The 17446-nt window shown below is 39.3% G+C and overlaps 1 protein-coding gene across 1 annotated transcript in view; it reads right to left on the bottom strand.

Moving 5' to 3' along the window:
* The window catches only part of tmem163a (transmembrane protein 163a), a 57331-nt gene that overhangs the window by 35499 nt on the left and 4386 nt on the right, over positions 1-17446 (bottom strand). The window contains exon 2 of the mRNA XM_041056837.1: positions 15386-15505. Within this exon, the coding sequence (XP_040912771.1) occupies positions 15386-15505 (120 nt within the window). The remainder of the gene's footprint in view (positions 1-15385; positions 15506-17446) is intronic.

Raw genomic sequence — 17446 nt, forward strand, 5'->3', positions numbered from 1 at the left:
AAACAACTAATGCATGAATTACCATGAAATTTTGTAGAAACATCCATGGTCCCTTAAGGGGTGCATGTTAATGACTTTGGTTTCCGCTAGGATATTGGAAAGAGTCCCATGAAATGTGGTGAGACTTTTAGTGTTCCTGGAGGATGACTCCTAAGAACTTTGTCAGTGCTGTAAACTTTCATCCAAATCCACCAGCAGGTCAAAATCCAGGGAAATATCTCAGCATTTCATTCATGACTGACTGCCACAGATTTTGGCAGAGACATTCATGTTCTCTTCAGGTTGAGCTGCAATAAGCCGCATGCTAATATGTTAAACTCAGATCGTTACCTTTATTTGCAAAACATCAGCATGTTAGAATTGTAATTAGCATGCTGACATTAGCATTTAGCTCAAAGCACCAGTGTGCCTAAGTACAGCTTCATGGAGCCACTGGCATAGCTGTATAGAAGCTGTAGACTCTTAGTCTTGCTTAGTTCATGGAGCTTTGCCCATATAAAGGAGCAAACATAAGGATATTCTGGCATTTTACTTGGGGGGTCTCTCACAACTCCCCCAAGTATAATATAAAATGACTGACATACCTCTTTCTTCCTTATTACATGCATAACAAAAGGTTTGCTTTTTGTTTTAAACCATTAGCAGAGAAAATATGTGTGTGGTCATATAATAGCACACCAACACAGTTACAGTTTTAGAATGGACTCTCAGCTGTTAACTACCTCACATGTGCTTGACTACAACACTGCTGGCTTCTGTGGTACAGAGTGGTTAATTTAGCTGCTATAAATGTTTTAATGACATTCACAAGACTGTTCCTCTCAGGCTCTCATCTTCCATCGTCGCATCAGAGGATGATGGAAGATACAAAGACCCACAAGGTGAAAACAAAGAAACTGTGGGCTCCACAAACACACCATCACACCCATAATTACGCTTAATTCAGGATGTCTCCCAGTCCAAATCATTCACACTGCTTAAGCTGCATTTGCATTTGATGACTACAGTGATAGAAAAGGTAGGAAATAATATAAATTTTCAGACGCAACTATAGTCTCAAGACCTCGGCATGGAGTAGGTAGAACATTTCAACAACACTAACACACATACACACACATTCCCCAGCACTCAGACACAGACATTCTCTTCTGACGTTAGTATCTGATCACACTGCACCACCTCACTTGTTTGGCTCCTTGGTGAGGAGTAAAAATAGTCAAGTGGTGCTGACTGATAAAAGATGGCGTGAGGCTGCCTGGAGAGGCTGTCCTATAATTATGCTGCAGATGGAGAGTTTTTGACAGCCAAGCAAATACACACATAAAACACTCCATAACTTTTGATAAAAATGCCTACCCAGAGTTCCCGGCACATCAACACCAAGGTAAAGAGTGTGTGAAAGAAGTACTTAAAAAAACAGTGTGCAAACTCATATTTGCAACAAAACATACTAGTCAGCATTGTTCCTGACACTTTTCAGTGCTGCAGGGCTTTCCTGCTTTCCATCCAACAGATTTTTGATATTGTTTGCCTTTTATCTTCATGAGTATTTATTTCAAAGTACAAAGAACAGAGAGACAGAGATGATGGACAACAAAGGTCTAGAACTGGAACCAAACAATTTTTAATAACTACAGGCTTTGTCCCTTGTTTGTAAAATAAAATATCAGATCTGCATTAGGGTTTTCAAAACAGTTTTTCTTGATCAGTGCTACTACTACAGTGAGGTTGCTGGCTTCATCTTGAAAGTTGCAGCTGGCAAATTTATCAACTGGTGGCTGGGTAGCCAGTATTGAGTGCACTTTACTCTGCACAGACAGGTTGTTTTTCATTCATAGGTTTCAATTTTTAGCTTCCTGTGTGCAGAAAAAAAAATAGTTATTTAAGAAATTAATGCACACAGGCTAAATCTATAACATCAAAAAGAAGAATGGATTAGCTTGTCTGTTTCAAATTCTCCTCCTGATTTGAGCCAATGCCATCTTTACCAATCATTTTGTGCTGGTTGCATAAACATCATGTAGTCAAATAAAATCTAAGCTGGACCTTAGAGTGGCAGACTTGAATTGTTGGAATGGCTCGATCAGATTCACTTTTAACAACAACATCATAACCATGAGGCAGCACAGCTGTACAGGACTGAGCAGCAATGGAAAGCAGCTGATATGGAAAGAATATGCATGACAACACAACCAAAGTCTGAATCCTAAAGTTAACAAAAAGGTTTACGCTCATTTCAAAACACAAGAATGTTTTCAGCTTTTTTTTAATCCTCAGTTTTACTAAATTTCCACTTTCAGAGAGGAGAAAGACTCTGTCAAATTCATGCTGTTAGCTTAGACTATGTTGCATGAACATGATTTCTATGTGTGTCTATTTCAGCGTTCATAATTTATTTAGCTTAATCACAAGATCCCACTGATGATTGAAGCTGTGTAACAAGCCTTGTATGACCACATGCTACTCACTAAACATCAAGGGGTTTCAGCACAGCACAGGTGTACACAAACACAAACACACACACACACACACACAAACACACACACACAAACAAACACACACACACACACACACACACACACACACATGTTCAAAGGCTCTGCACTTTGACAGATGCAACCTAACACAATTCTTATACCATTTACAGATATATCCACAGAATGAACACTAGTGCAAACTGAGTAATTTCTGCTTTGACAAAATGAATTTCATAATTTCCATTATATAACCATCCTGGAATTGAGATTGGCCTTGATCATTGAATCTCTTTGAAAAGTGCCTGTAATGATGGTGCAGGTGAGGATGTAGGAGGCTTTTTCCATCTATAGTACTGTATATATATCTATAGCATTATAAGACACAAAGACACATTTTTATCTCCAGAATAAGCTTTTTAAATGCATACATGCAATGTAGAATAGGGAGTAAATAATAATAACTAGTAATAACGACAAAAAAAAAAAAGACAACAAAAAACACAGAAACCTACATAATTACTTGTCCCGGCATGGCCATGATCCACTAATGAATGTAGAGGAATGACCAAGCGCAATAGAGAAGAAGAAAAATGGGTGTTCTAGTTAAAGGGGAAACATTAAGCCTGTGATTTATAACTCTGACATTATCCTCCGCCTTATAAAGATTTCATAGCTAGGCCTACAGAACAAGGAGCTGTGTACACTTACACACACACACACACACACACACAGTGTGATACACACACATTCATGCACACACATTCACACTCCAAAGCAAACACCCAATGGACACTTCAGTTACATTAGACTGCGGCTCATATCCTAAATTAATAAAATCCCTGAAATGGGAGCCTGTAGAATGAACAGGACAAGAGCTGTTATAAATGTAAAAGATTGCACCCTTATTTGTCATTAAATGCAGGACTCTACTGGCTCCCCACCCAAATGTTTGAAATACTTCTGACTCTACTGCTTTAAGAAGTGTATTCATATCCACAACCTGCGTCATTCGCGCAGGATGAGGATGGCACATCTATATGTGTGTGCCCATGTATGTGCATCTGCGTGCAAGATTTGTCTGTGTCCTCCTGGTGCAGGAGGAGGGGGAATGTGACTGAAGCATCTGGTGTGAGAAAAGGGTAACGCTGAAGACAACCTCACTGCTGAGCTCAGAGGAGTTTTAGAGAGTGTAAATAACAGGGGATCTGTATCTTATGACAGTGTGGTACTTCTACAGAAAACCATGCAGTTATAATGCGGTATCATGGCACTGTATGATGATAGTTTAGTTTACAGAGCCACACTGCAATTTACAAGTCCTAGCTGCCTCAAATGTCTAAAAATCTACGACAGTTAACAGTGCAGTACTTCATTCATTCATTCATCTTCTATGCCGCTTGATCCGTGTTGTTGCAGGAGAGCTGGAGCCTATCCCAGCTGACCAAGGGCAAGAGGCGGGGTACGCCCCGGACTGGTCGCCAGGGCCGACATGCAAAGACAGACAACCACTCACGCACGCACACATGCCTAGGGGCAATTTAGAGTGGCCAATTAAACTAATGTGCATGGTTTTGGGATTGTGGGAGGAAACCGAGAAAACCCACACAGAGAACAGCACAGAAGAGCCCAGACCGGGGTTCAAACCTGGAATCCTCTTGCCGTGAGGTGACAGTGCTAACCACTGCACCACCATGCCGCCCCGCAGTAGTTATGTTTTCACAAAAAGTTTCATCACAACGAATAAATGATTCGCCTTTTAATGACCTCTCATTCTCTAACCAAGCTCTTTTATTCTTGAACAGAAGCTTTTGGTTGCATAGACAACATGAGGTACTTCAGCACAACAAGCACTGGAACAAATTATATAATGATATGACCTTGATTTACCAAGGTCTTTACCAAGGGTGAAAAAATATTGTTACTTTTTAGTTCTGGTCCATTTTGTATTTAACGTAACTTATTACATATGAACCATGAGGATGAAAAAAGGTGTCACATTACAGAAGCTTTCGACAGTTTCTGTAATCAGCAGATGGATTTAATAGTTGCTTTGCTTTTGAGTTCATGCAAAAATCACATCTTTACTATCCCAAAAGACTGTGGTTGGTCATCACAGACCCTCATTTTCAAGCTGTTTCAACCTGCCCTTTGAACAACGGCATTCACACCATCCTACATGTACTGAATCACTGCACAAATGCACCAGACTTGGTTTGAGCCCCACTATGCTGTTTATGAATGAGAGCACCCTTGGACCATTTTTCAAAATCTGGAGGTTTTACAGTTTTGGGGAGTTTTTTTTTATTTTTTATTTTTTTAACTACACACAACAGCTAACACCTCAGTAACCACACTCTATCCCTGAGAGGTCAAAGCACCTTTGTCCCCATTCTGCCAACAGAAGGATACTACACAGTGATGCCTCATGCTGCTGAGGTCAGTAAATCTAACACAAACTAGTTGCTCTTTATTATATAATTGCTTCTAAATGGCAATTACAATTTCAGCACATGCCATTAAATCAGTGGTCGTAATAGACAGCACTCTCGTCTTCACCACACAATATTCACAGATACAGCAAAGAATGAGTCATTTAACCACTTGAGATTAACATACCAGTGAATAGTTGGTGTGTGACCCCATTCTGTTTCACTATTCTACATTGTTTTCTGTTGTTTAAGTGCAGACCCTCGAATAATCAAAACTATGTGAGAAATGTCAGGGCTGGTCACCAAATACTAAGCAGGTATGTGCAACTATTAGAATGCATTCTGCAGAGTTATCTGTGAAAAGAGCATCTGTGATTTTATCTGCCGTGCTTCTAATTTCTGTGTCTGAAATTCGTGTTTAGAAAGTAAGGATTGAGGGAAAATTATCCACTGCTAAATTCCTAAGTCATCTGATAATAGCAATTGAGTTTGAATACACATCTTTTAACATAATAATGGGTTCCTCTTCTGGCAGATGGCAGATAAGTGGAGGGGAAGCTCATGACATTTAACATCTGGACTTAAAAGCAGTAATTGAGGAAAAACCCCACAGTCTCTGAGATGTGTCTGTTTGAATTACATGTAGATTATATAAAAAAAATTACCTTATGGTATTCTGCTGACCAGTCTTTAAAGGTTGCCATCCATTGAGAAGTTGTTTTAGGTTAACTGCAGACAACCGAGCCATAGTATCTCTCCATGTCAGACAAGGGTGTATTTGTCCTCACAGGCTTAGGACCAGATAAAACTGCCACAAGAGCACTTGTGATATAAGATGCATTATGTGTTTGGTCTAGTTCCTTTAGTCTGTCTTTTAACGTGAAAGTTATACAGTGATTTCCATAAAAACATATTACATTGCTGTCTAATAAAACACCACATAACTGTCTTATCAACCTTTATGTGCCTAACAACTAGTGGTGTAACGCAAAGCTACATGTTTGTGTCACAAACATATCTGTATTTGTATGACATCAAGGAAGTCCATACTGAGTCTAGATAAAAGTTGTGTAACTATTAATGTTCTTGAAAAATTAAAAGGAGAAATGCAGTATATGAGGAAGTTTTGATATTCACAATTACGATGGATGTTGAATTACAAATTGGAGGCAGTTTTTGTACTTTGATATATACACAGGTAAATGTAGTTTGAATGAATTGTCTAATAAAAAAGGGAAAGCTATTGATAAAAATCTTCTTGTGACCATTTTGCAATTGCATGAAGTTTTCCCAAACTTCAGTTCCTCGCCTTCCTGTCTACTGTTAAATCACGTACAATGTGATCATGAGGTAAAAATAACACCTGTGCAACATCAGTCGAGCTTTATCCTGTACTGTGCAACAAATGTCTGAATATCAAATATGTTTTTGGCCATTCTGCATTATGGAAAGTCATCCTGCTCTTGCTACAAAAATTCCTGCAAAAATTCAGATGCTGGTAGTATTTGTTCAGAGTGCATTATGTGCTCATATTCAAATACATATTCAGCCCATGGTTCACATCTCTAACATCAGTAAACATAAGAGAAGGCAAACGCTGAACTCAACATGCAGGGCAATGGACATAATGACCCCGCCAATCTTTTAAAAACCTATTGTCATGGTCAAGAAACCGGAAGCTCCAGACACTGAATGAAAACAGTGACAGACAAAAAAAAAACCAAGAGTCATGAAAACACTCTTCATGTGAGACTAGTTGCTTAACATAAAGGCAAGAAACCACCTGCTTCTACTGAAAGTTGAAGTGGCATGTGTTGACAGTGGCAGAGGTATATTGCTGCTCATTTCTCTACCTCAACAGTCAGGCAGCAATGAAAATGAACTCAGAATAATGAGGTAACAGCACATTGAACAATGGTAAGTCTGCATGTATTTCCTGAATGAAAAAATAAAAAATACCACAGTAATACACCTGGGATTGAAAGCTGGGATCATAACTAGTGCTCTGTCAACCAAGCTGACCTCAAAGTAACAGCAGTCTGGCTCATATAGACCAGACCATATAAACGTGTCACACTGTGGCACATGTTTAATAGTATTTCTGACATTTTAAGGGATAACCAACAGACTGAAATAAAAGGCTCCTGGCTGCAGCCAAAAACACAATGAGACACAATAACCATTTGGACCAGGAGATTAAGTTTGACTGATGATTACAATCAGCCTATAATCACAAAAACAATACACATCTGGACCGCCCCATAAAAATAGAAACTGTACAAAAAAAAAAACCCACACAAAATGAACAAACCTTCTGTGTATAATAATGAGACCAGACAAGGAAAACAAAAAAAGGACAAAGGTACAGCTAATAACTGCAGAGAAACAAACGGGAGGTAAATTTTGATTTCTAAATCTGACAACACATAGCCTGGCCCTTCTTCTTTGCTGGCAACTTGGTATTTTACCAGTAAAAATAGACTTCACAAGGAGGAAAGGGAAAACAAATGAATAAATTATTGTGTTTTCTACCCTGAGACAGACAGTAGGTGGGGGGGGGGCTGAGTGTACAAGTAAGGGAGACAGAGAGAGAGAAGGAATAAGAAGATGGCAAGTGGAAGCTGGTGGAGGAGGTGGAGGCTTGGACATGAGAGGAACAAAGGAGAGAAAGTAGGTGGGGACGAGGGATTGGGGGAGTAAAGCGCAGAGTGAGATAGAACTGGAGCAGAGGCGAGGGGGGAGACAGATATTGGTACGACTGTGTTTCTGCAGTGACTGCCCTGATATGATGAATGGCCTGCAGATACCACTGTACAGCTGAATGCAAACATCTCCACTGTGTACACTCTGCCTTCTGTGGTTCACCATTTGTTTTTGCCCTGGCTCTGTTATTCTTTCAGATCGAGCAAATGAGACAGTGAGAGCAGCAGGAGTCAGCTAATGCATCTCTAACAACCACGAATGAATCCTGATAATATTACAGCACTTTATCCCGCTCTTGAAACGTGTGACATAAAGAATAATTATCCTGTGGCTTGTTAGAGCTACAGACATCTTCTGTCTTAGGGGCAAACACGTGCAGTTTTTGTCTAGCGCAGTCTATCCTTATTCGTGGTTTGAATAGCAATCTATCAAATCCACATCCACCACACTAATAGCTTCAAGCCACATTTTATTCAAAGGATAAGCCTGATGTTCTTCTATAGGTTTCTTACTGTAAGTAAACCCCAAGCTTAAGATCAAGCCTACTGCGGTAGAGACCAGGAATTCAGGGAATAGACCCGAATGCAAATACTCTAGCAGGCAGATTCCATGCAGATATTTAAATAACAAAAACGGACTTACAGGTTGACAGGTAGAGAAACAGAGTCCAGGCAGACAGGAACAAAACTCAGCAAAATCCAAAAATTGACATTGTGGGGAAAAAAAACTACAGAAACAATGGAAACTAAGAAACTCTTCCATGAACAACAACAAAGAAGGAGGCAAGTCCACCGACATGTGGAGGCAGAGGTGATTGGGAACAGGTGAAACACATCAGGGTGGGGCAGACAATCACAAAGGTGGGGAAACACAAAGGCAGGAAGTAACACAACAGCTGATAACTTCAAAATAAAACAGGAAACACTAAATAGAGAAACAAAAAACCCAATAAGAGTCCAAAAGCTAACAATGTACTATATGGTTGCCCAGTATTTTTCATAGTCTCAAGTTTTTTTGCTCCTTCTGAAGCATTAATCTTTAAAATGGGTCACACATATAGTTTAATACTTCAAAGCTAAAAGTAATTTTTTTAAAACAGCTTTTAGCAAATATTAGTCAAACAGAAGGAAACAGGGCATTTGCTGGGGACTATTTTCAGTCACTAATTAACACACATTTAAATACCAAATGGGAGACAACAATAATAACAAAAACAAAAAGAAAGCCAGGTATTTTTTTTTAGGAAAATCTAGGCTGAACCATTAAAAAGCCAAAATATCCATGAAGTCCCTACATGGCTAAACATTCCCCAACAAAACACTCATGTTGCTGTCTGACTTTAGAGGATATGAATTTAGATCTCTTTTTTTCTCCATTGTACACATTTCAAAATCAGATTTTAATGATCTGAAAGTACACTGCTTTGTTTGATTAAAATACTTGTATTGGGTCTTGTATTATTTCATGGTGCAGCAGTGATGTTTTGTGGAGCCGCAGTCACTGAACTGGGTCAAGTGTGAATGGAGCAGCCTGGTGGGTCTACGAGGCAGACAAGGGTTTAATTGCACCCTCCTCTCTGTGTGGCAAACACATGGTTTTTGTGTGAAAGTTGTATCACAGAGCTAACTTTTCATACACTCTCCGGCTCAACTCCTCCTATCTACAGCTCCAGAGTCATGCCTCAGATAGACATCCATAACGTGATGGTTTATTTATAACTATGTTGGGCTTTTACTTTATGCATCTGGGTTAAATCACCATAATTACAGCTCTACTGCAGGGATAGAAAAAATGAAAGAGCAAAGAAGGAACATAGAAAGAGAAAAAAGTAACGAAGGAGTATTGAGAGAGTAAAAGAGTCATTCTTTCTTTCTCTTTCTTTCTTTCCTACTGCGTGTTTTGCTCTAGAGTGCTTAATAATTTCTCTTCCATCTATCACTGGCCTAATTCATTTCCATCTTTCCATTTCCCACTGTCTCACCCTAACTTTCTGCATCTTCTTTCACACAATCAGTCTTCGTATTACTTTTTTCCACTTTTATGCTCCCCATCTATCCGTCCGTTCCTAAATGTCTGCCTTTCCTTATATTTTGCCCTGTCATATTCTGTCTTTCTGGCTCCTTGTCTTCCTCTCAATCTCAACCTTATTCCCCTCCTCTATCCCTCCTGCTCCCTTCTCCTTGCTCAGACATAAAAAAGTTGTTTGCAGTGCCACTAATTGATCGTGTGGCAGCCTATTAGTCCACAGGCCAGCTCCTATAGCCTGCTTCTAGAGGGCCTGCGAGGCAATCTGAAAACCATCCTTGTTGGTGTGCAGTCCATTGCCCACTCTGAATATGGAACAGCTTCTCCTTTAGCTGCTTAGCAAGCATGATACAAATGCATCACATAAACACAATGCAGGAATCCCCTTATACCTGATAATGAAACAAAATCTATTCACCTGGGCTGGGATTTTCCTATGAGAAACATCAAAAGGCTAAAAAAAAAACCCATAAGAAAATATATCATTTTTCTTATAGTTCAGCACAGCAAGAGTGCAAGTAAACCAGTGCAAAGAAACTCCAATGAAATACAGTGTAAACTGAAGGAAGTATTTATTTCTTCTGTTTCATTTATCTGACATCTTCTGCTTTTCACTGAAGAAGCCAAACTGAGCTGAGAAGCAATAAATAAAAAGTCCTTTCCTTTGTGTCATTTGTATTTTTACACCATGGTCACAATAACTCAATCGTACATCATAGGTCCACAGATTAACCAGCATTTCAAATCAGTGTGTAGGGTTTCCTAATCGACCTAAGCGACCACAACGAGGCATCACACAATGTTAACAGTTCACTCGCTGTTTAACCTGTTTAACAATGGTTAAACCAAACACGCACATATTTAGATGCACCATGTGGACCTTTTGACCACCAGTGGCGCTATTGAACAATGTGTTTATGAGCAGGTCGCTGATTTGTATATCCTTGGGAACAAGGACATCAGTGACACCATGCACAGTCCTGCCAGTGGTTTCGAACTGTTCCACTGATCCATATGTGGCACTAACACAAGCAGGGGGGGAAGAAGAAGACTGCTAGCAAGTAAACATGGATGTAAACAATACAGGTTTCAAAAATTGCATGCAAATGCATTTTACACATTCATCAGGCCTTAAGGATGCACTCAGTGTGCTGCTTAAAATATTGTCTTGAGAGTAACAGTTGCTGTCTCAGCACCTTATTAATATAAACCAACAGTATAAGCATACATCAGAGGTGGTAGTGTCTGTTGCAGAATACACTTTTTTCAATTTATGCAGAGAATCAAAGAAAATCGTCATCTTTTTATGTTTTCCACCATTTATGAATAATTTACTTCCAAAGAAAGCTCTTCATTCATTCCATCAACTTGGAAATGTTCTATCAAGACTCCCACCTGAGTATGTTCACATGCCTTACAGACCACTTCATCAAGGAAATGTAATGTCATCCTGTGGTTTCCTGTGTTTGTTCATCACATTTCTGAAAGCTTGTCTAACTATTCCTGTACACACTGCAATCTAGTTTAAAGCCAGCTGTACTGCACAATAACGTACCTTCTCCTGTCTTGAAGTGTGGTCTCTGCTCACTCTCTGAGCCTGATAAGACTGATAATAAGACTTCTTTTATCAGACATCAAAGACTTGTACCACTTTCACAGGTGAATTGCTATAGCCAAAATAGCACAAAAGGCAGCTTCTCAAAAAAGGTTGTGAGATAATACAGAGCAAGCCATTCATGAACACGAGATTCAAGAGTCAGTTCCATTGAAAACAGAGCAGAAGAGGATGGATCCTGAATCTTCATCCCTTCTAAATGTTAACATACTGCTAAAGGTCTTAGAAGGGCAGAGGGTCTTTGCAGTTTTCCTTAGAGAGAGAGAAAAGGGAGACAGCAGAAGAAAGGGGAGAAAAGAGAAAGAGCAAAGGCAAGAAAAGAAACAGAATGAAAGGTATACGGTATGAGTAAAAAAAAAAGGAGGACTTTGACTTTTACCCCGCTTTATTAAAACACTGGAGGAAAACTCATAAAAACTGTGTCCAAGACACTGGGCAGCTTGATAGAATCAAACACCTTTTGACTTTGCCCATATAGCATATATTAGAACAGAAAAAAAATCAAGGGGGCAAAAAGGGAGAGACATGGTGAGAAAGCAAATAAAGAAGAGGTAAAGAAAGTAGAGGGTAAGGAAACAAGCTGACATGTAAAAGATAAAAGATGGAGGATGGTGAGAGAGAAGAGAGAGAGAGAGAGAGGAGGGAGAGAGAGAGAGAGAGAGAGAGAGAGAGAGAGAGAGAGAGAGAGAGAGAGAGAGAGAGAGAGAGAGAAACTAGGGCACAGGCAGGAGGAAGCAGCACACTGGTGTTCTTTAAAGTTGAGCCATCACAAAAACTAAATCCCAGACACTGCCTGCCAGGACTCATCCTGCCTCGTCCCCTGGTACCGTTGCACCTTTCAGAGCTTCACTCCACACCTCCATATCCATCTGTCTCTCACTCTCTCCGGTCCCCTCAACTCTCTTTCACTCAGCGCACAGCCTCTCTGCCTCTCTTTCTTTATTCCCTCCTCTCCACGCTGTGTGGCACCGCATTCATTTACTCATTTCCTAGCCCTGTGCCCGTGACCCATCCTCTTGAGGCTGCAGTTACGTCTGGCAGAAGGGAGCTTGTCTACACTTCCCTGCACCCGTCCCTCCTTTCTCTTGTTCTTTCCTTTTCGTCTCCCAGTAGCCGGGCTGTCTCCCCCTGGTTTCAGTGGTTCATGTTTTTGTGGGTCATCGTGTTCTTTAGTTTAAGTTGCTATATTCTCTGTCGAACAATGTTCATACACACACACACACAGACACACATTCCCTATTTATCTACTCTGTATGATATATTTCCTACCTTCCTTGCAGTGGTCTCATTTAAAATAAAAAAGATGAATCCACAACAGGAAAACCATTCACACACTAAAGGTTATCCATCTCCTGGGAGCTGTATTCATTCACTCCAGCATTTCTATTAGGGTTTCACTTCAGTTTCATATGAAGAACTTGTGTGAACCAAAAAACACTTTTGGTATTTCCTCCATAAACGTATCCATTCAGCATCATAAACTATTTCCAATAATGCTCAAAGTAATTTCAAAGCTGCAATACCTGATTTTTGATGATTTGAAAACAAAGTAGTGAACAGAGCACACTGGCATACTTTCTTTCACCTTCTTCACCTTCAACTGTTAGTGAACAGTTGATCACACATTTACACACCCAGCAGGCACGGGGCAAAATTATCATTCATCTGCAGTCGTGTTTCTGGCCACCAGACGAATGCAAGTCCTATATTCACTCTGCCTTTAGCTTAGTTTCAGTCTCCACTCGTTTCAATGAAAAATGGCTCTTTAGCTGCTAAATGCTTTGGAGCTTTTTCGCTGAAAGCAACTCACTTTTTAAAACACACACAGTGTTTCACACAAGCACACACACAGACCCACAAAATATAAATAAATAATCAGATAAAGCAATAAATTACAACATAAAACGCAGCACAGTGAGACACAGACCAAACTAAAATGAATCAAAACATAAGACAGGGATAAAGCTTGGCTATAAAGATGGGTTCTTAGAAGCCGCTTAAAACAGTCCAAAGATTCAGTAAATCTGATAGATTGGGGAAGATGATTCCAGATGCATGGGGCAAAAACAGCAATCACCTTTGTGGTAGAGAACTGGAATGAGGATCAAGTAGATCAGAAATGTAACAGGGAGCAAGGTCACGCAGTACCTCATATGTAATCAACAGGATCTTCTTGTTTATCCTAAATTTAACAGGAAGCCAGCGGAGGGATGCAAGAACACGGGTAATGTAGGGCAGTCAGATAGACTCATTTTGAAGGAAGTGTTAACAATTTAGAGCAGCTTGACTGAGGAGCATGTAGATGAAATTACATTGAGATCCATAAAAGAAAATGTATATCTGATTTTAGCAATATTTCTTAGCTTGAAGAAAACAGGCGAGCATAGCAACATGATAGACAGAAGTTAAATACTAATCAAAGATCAAGGTTCTTAGTGGTACATTTGATATTTGAGTAAATGGACCAATAAACTGATCAACTGTCATTGGCGTCACGACTTGAAACTAATGCTTCACCAGGATGAAAAAACCACATCCCCTTTTCAACTCCAAACTGTACTGTATGTGCCAGACCTCCCGTTTATCATGAGACTACAAGATGTGTTAGAACCTTTTCCACATTCTTTCACAGCATCAGAGATATCACCATGGTAGAGCATACTGTATGGTCATCTGAAAAACATCCAAAATGCACCACTAGGCACAGAAACCACAAGAAAAATAAATTATTTTTGCTTGAGACGCAAGGACGTTAGGCTGCCAAGTAGAACAAATACATGTTTATCACACAGGAAAGAGAAGATCAAAGCACTAAAAGACTCATTGTGGACATCAGATTGGACATATCAGACACATCCAGCTAAGACAGTAACTCTGTGATAAAAACTCTGAGGTTGAGTGGGACTCTGCATTTTGCACTTATTGATTGCCTTAGTACTTAATGGCATGTTGACAAATTTATTTTAGACTGATGAATTCTCATGCTACAGTATGTCCTTGTGTTAGTATGAAAGTATTCACACACACCTCACCATTGTTAATAACACGTTTATGAAAGTGGCCAGTGCAGTGTGTGAAAAAAGTCCTTTCGCTTGCATGTTATATTTGCCTTCAGGTAAATCAGTCAATCATATGTGAATAAAATAAAAAAAGTAAAATAAAAGAACTTCACAACATCTGTGAAGTTCTTGTTTCTGCCACATTTTCAGGAAGAACAGTGTTTTCCAGGCTCCTCCACTGTTTCACTTGCAGTTAACAATAGTGCTGTTGATGTCTCCATCAAGACTTCTCGGTTTTGAAAATTAATTGTTGTGATTCATTTGGTTGCTTTTCTGCACAGCTGACCTTCATCGTGGCAGCGTGGGTAATGGGCACATGCTCTTTGTCGTCACACTGCTCAAAAAATGTGTGTGTACTTTTTATAATATGCTGATTTCAAATTAGTGACACATTACATGAACAGGGCTGACATGAATTAATCATCCTTACTTTCATAACTGAACACAAAGGGCTTCTTTTAAAATACAACAACACTTGGATACACTTAAAGAATCCATTGAAAATGTGTTCTTGATGCACTGCTATCCATGGAATCAATTACCTCAGTGTTATTTCATCAGTCTTCTTTCATGTGCCATTTTTTTAGTTACATACACAGTTGTTATTTAGGCCCTGTCCAGTCTTTGCTGGATATAAATATCTCTAAATTCAAATTATTCTGAGCATTTAAAATAAACCAGTGTTGCGGTAAAACCTTAAATCCAACACATATTTGTAAATGTATACAAGTCGAACGCTTCATTTGAATTTATGATTAGTGTGGCTTTGTTTAAATTCAAATCTAACATTTGTTATAGCCTGTTTTGTCAAATAGGCTTTAAAAACATTATAAATACAAACCATGACAACAGATTTTTACTTGTGTGGAACAATGTAGCACAAAGCTTCTGCATCTTTTCCACATTGCCCTCATTGTAAAGTTTGGTCTCTAAGACAACTTACTACACGTTTCTTCTCAAATCAAAAGGAAAGTGAGAAATAAACTGGCAGTCGGTCTACTCACTATTGAATGGCGCAATATTCCAACAAAGTTATTTTACATGTTGCATGTCTATAAATCATTTTTAAACACTTACTGAAAGCTGCCACAGCCAGTATGAGTGTGACCACAATGGAGATCCAGGAGACCCAGAGCGCCTTCTTCCTGTAGCTCTGGGCTTCATGGGGCTTCAGCCGCATGCTGCTCTCAAGGAGACCTGCAGTGAGACACGCAAACTTTGTTACAAGGCCAATTCCTTCTTTCTGTTTGTTTGTGTTTCATAATATTTATTTTATGTAATACTAATCAAGTGATTATATCAGCCTTTATAAGACCATGAAAGGAACAAGACTCTCTTCAATCTTGAATAATCAGTTCTTGGTTCACTGAAAAAAGGTCGAAGGTATAAAGCTTGTCTATTCATCTTAGGGTCCCACAGAGCATTGTTGTGAGAAACACTGGGTTAAAAATTTTGTTGCCCACTCCAAAAGTTCAGGTTGTATATGCTATGACAATTATTTTTCCCAGGAAAACTCCTGAAACTAGCAATCCTATCAACTTTTCCAGTCTATTTAACCTTGTAAGGAAATTCTCTCAGTTTTCCCCAGTCCACGGGGAGGTCAGAGGTCAGGTTTTGCTCCATAAAAAAGGTTTTGTCATTGTACCAGGCAGATGTGATGAATCCACTAAAAGAGGCCCAGGAGACTTATCAATGAGTAATTATTATTGCTTTGAACATTCATGGAGCTGTTTCTTCCACCCCCCATACATACTTCCTTTAAGAAAAATCTCATCACCTTCAAATAGAGCACAGGGGCCACAGGGGATTTACACTGAGGGTCACAAAACACTGTTATACTGCAGATTACAGGTCATGGGTGAAGCATAGCCCAGAGACAGCTTCTCAAGTCTAACTCTCTTTACTGACCTTCACAGACTTACAGACTCTACATCTGTATCACTCCACCACACAGAACAATCACAGCTATAGAGTACATGAACAGGATAAAGTAGTCCCTCATACTAATACAAATATAGCAGGAAATAAACCATTTAGAAAAAAGGGAAAAAAACAAAAAATCTATCAGAGTAAATCACGTACATCCACAAAATAATTCAATTACGCTACAACTGCTTGTGAGGACTAATAAAGTCTGCCTTTGTTAACCAACCTGAACAGCTTTTAAGGTGCAATTTACTTCTAACTTCTAACAGACTAAACAAAGACAGAGTCAGACAATACACATACTTTTCCTAGTGGCTCAAAACCCTGTTTTCTGTGTGAGAAGTCTTTGCCTGAAGTCACAGACAAAACAGCCCAGATTCTGAACTGCCTGAAGCTGCTCCATTATCATGAAACGTGAGGCTGGCTCTGCAGATTCATGCAATATTTATAAGCCTCAACTTTTACATCCAAAAGAGCTTTTAATGCTATCAGTTGTTATTCTATCCAGAAATTTGTCTCAGGCACTGTCATCGTCACTTGTGTTTCCTTTTTGGACACACAGCTTGGCTACAAGAACAGGCAGTAAATGGAAACCAATGAAGAGGAAAAACAAGGCTCTTCTAAGCTTGGAACCTACTGAACTAAATGTTTTGGATGCAATTAGGTAATTATATTTGGAAAATATTTTAATTAGGCTTAGGCTTTAATATATTAAAAAAAAAAACATTTATTTATCTTTACTTGTATTTGAAGGGAAATTTTATCAAGGAAAAACAATTTGTTCAAGTGTTTTGGAAACTGAGACATTTTTGTGCTTAAAACTCCTGCTTTGGGGGAATTTTCTCTCACTGCATGTGCGTCAGAGAGGGAACCATTCCAGAAACAACTCCTGATAGAGAGATGAAAAAAGTCACATGATTGTTTTATAGAGCAAAAAGCTCTCTATATTGCTCACGACACATCTTGAATGATGACCGAGCCAGTTTTCAGATGTGCCAAATCGAACAAACAAATGGGACCCACGAATGGCAGATTTTAAAAGAATGGTACAAATGCAGTCCTTAGTCCCTTGTCTGGGTCAGGCACAGAAAATTCTAGATCTTATATTTCCCATCATGGAACCCAAAGCATTGTTTTGTAAGGCGCTCCATGCCTGGTAAATGACCTTGTCTTTCAAATTCCACACATCGGTTTGTATTCTCCTCAGTTTCA

The sequence above is a fragment of the Toxotes jaculatrix genome, chromosome 15 (genome assembly GCF_017976425.1).
Source record: "Toxotes jaculatrix isolate fToxJac2 chromosome 15, fToxJac2.pri, whole genome shotgun sequence".
Lineage (NCBI taxonomy): Eukaryota > Metazoa > Chordata > Actinopteri > Toxotidae > Toxotes > Toxotes jaculatrix.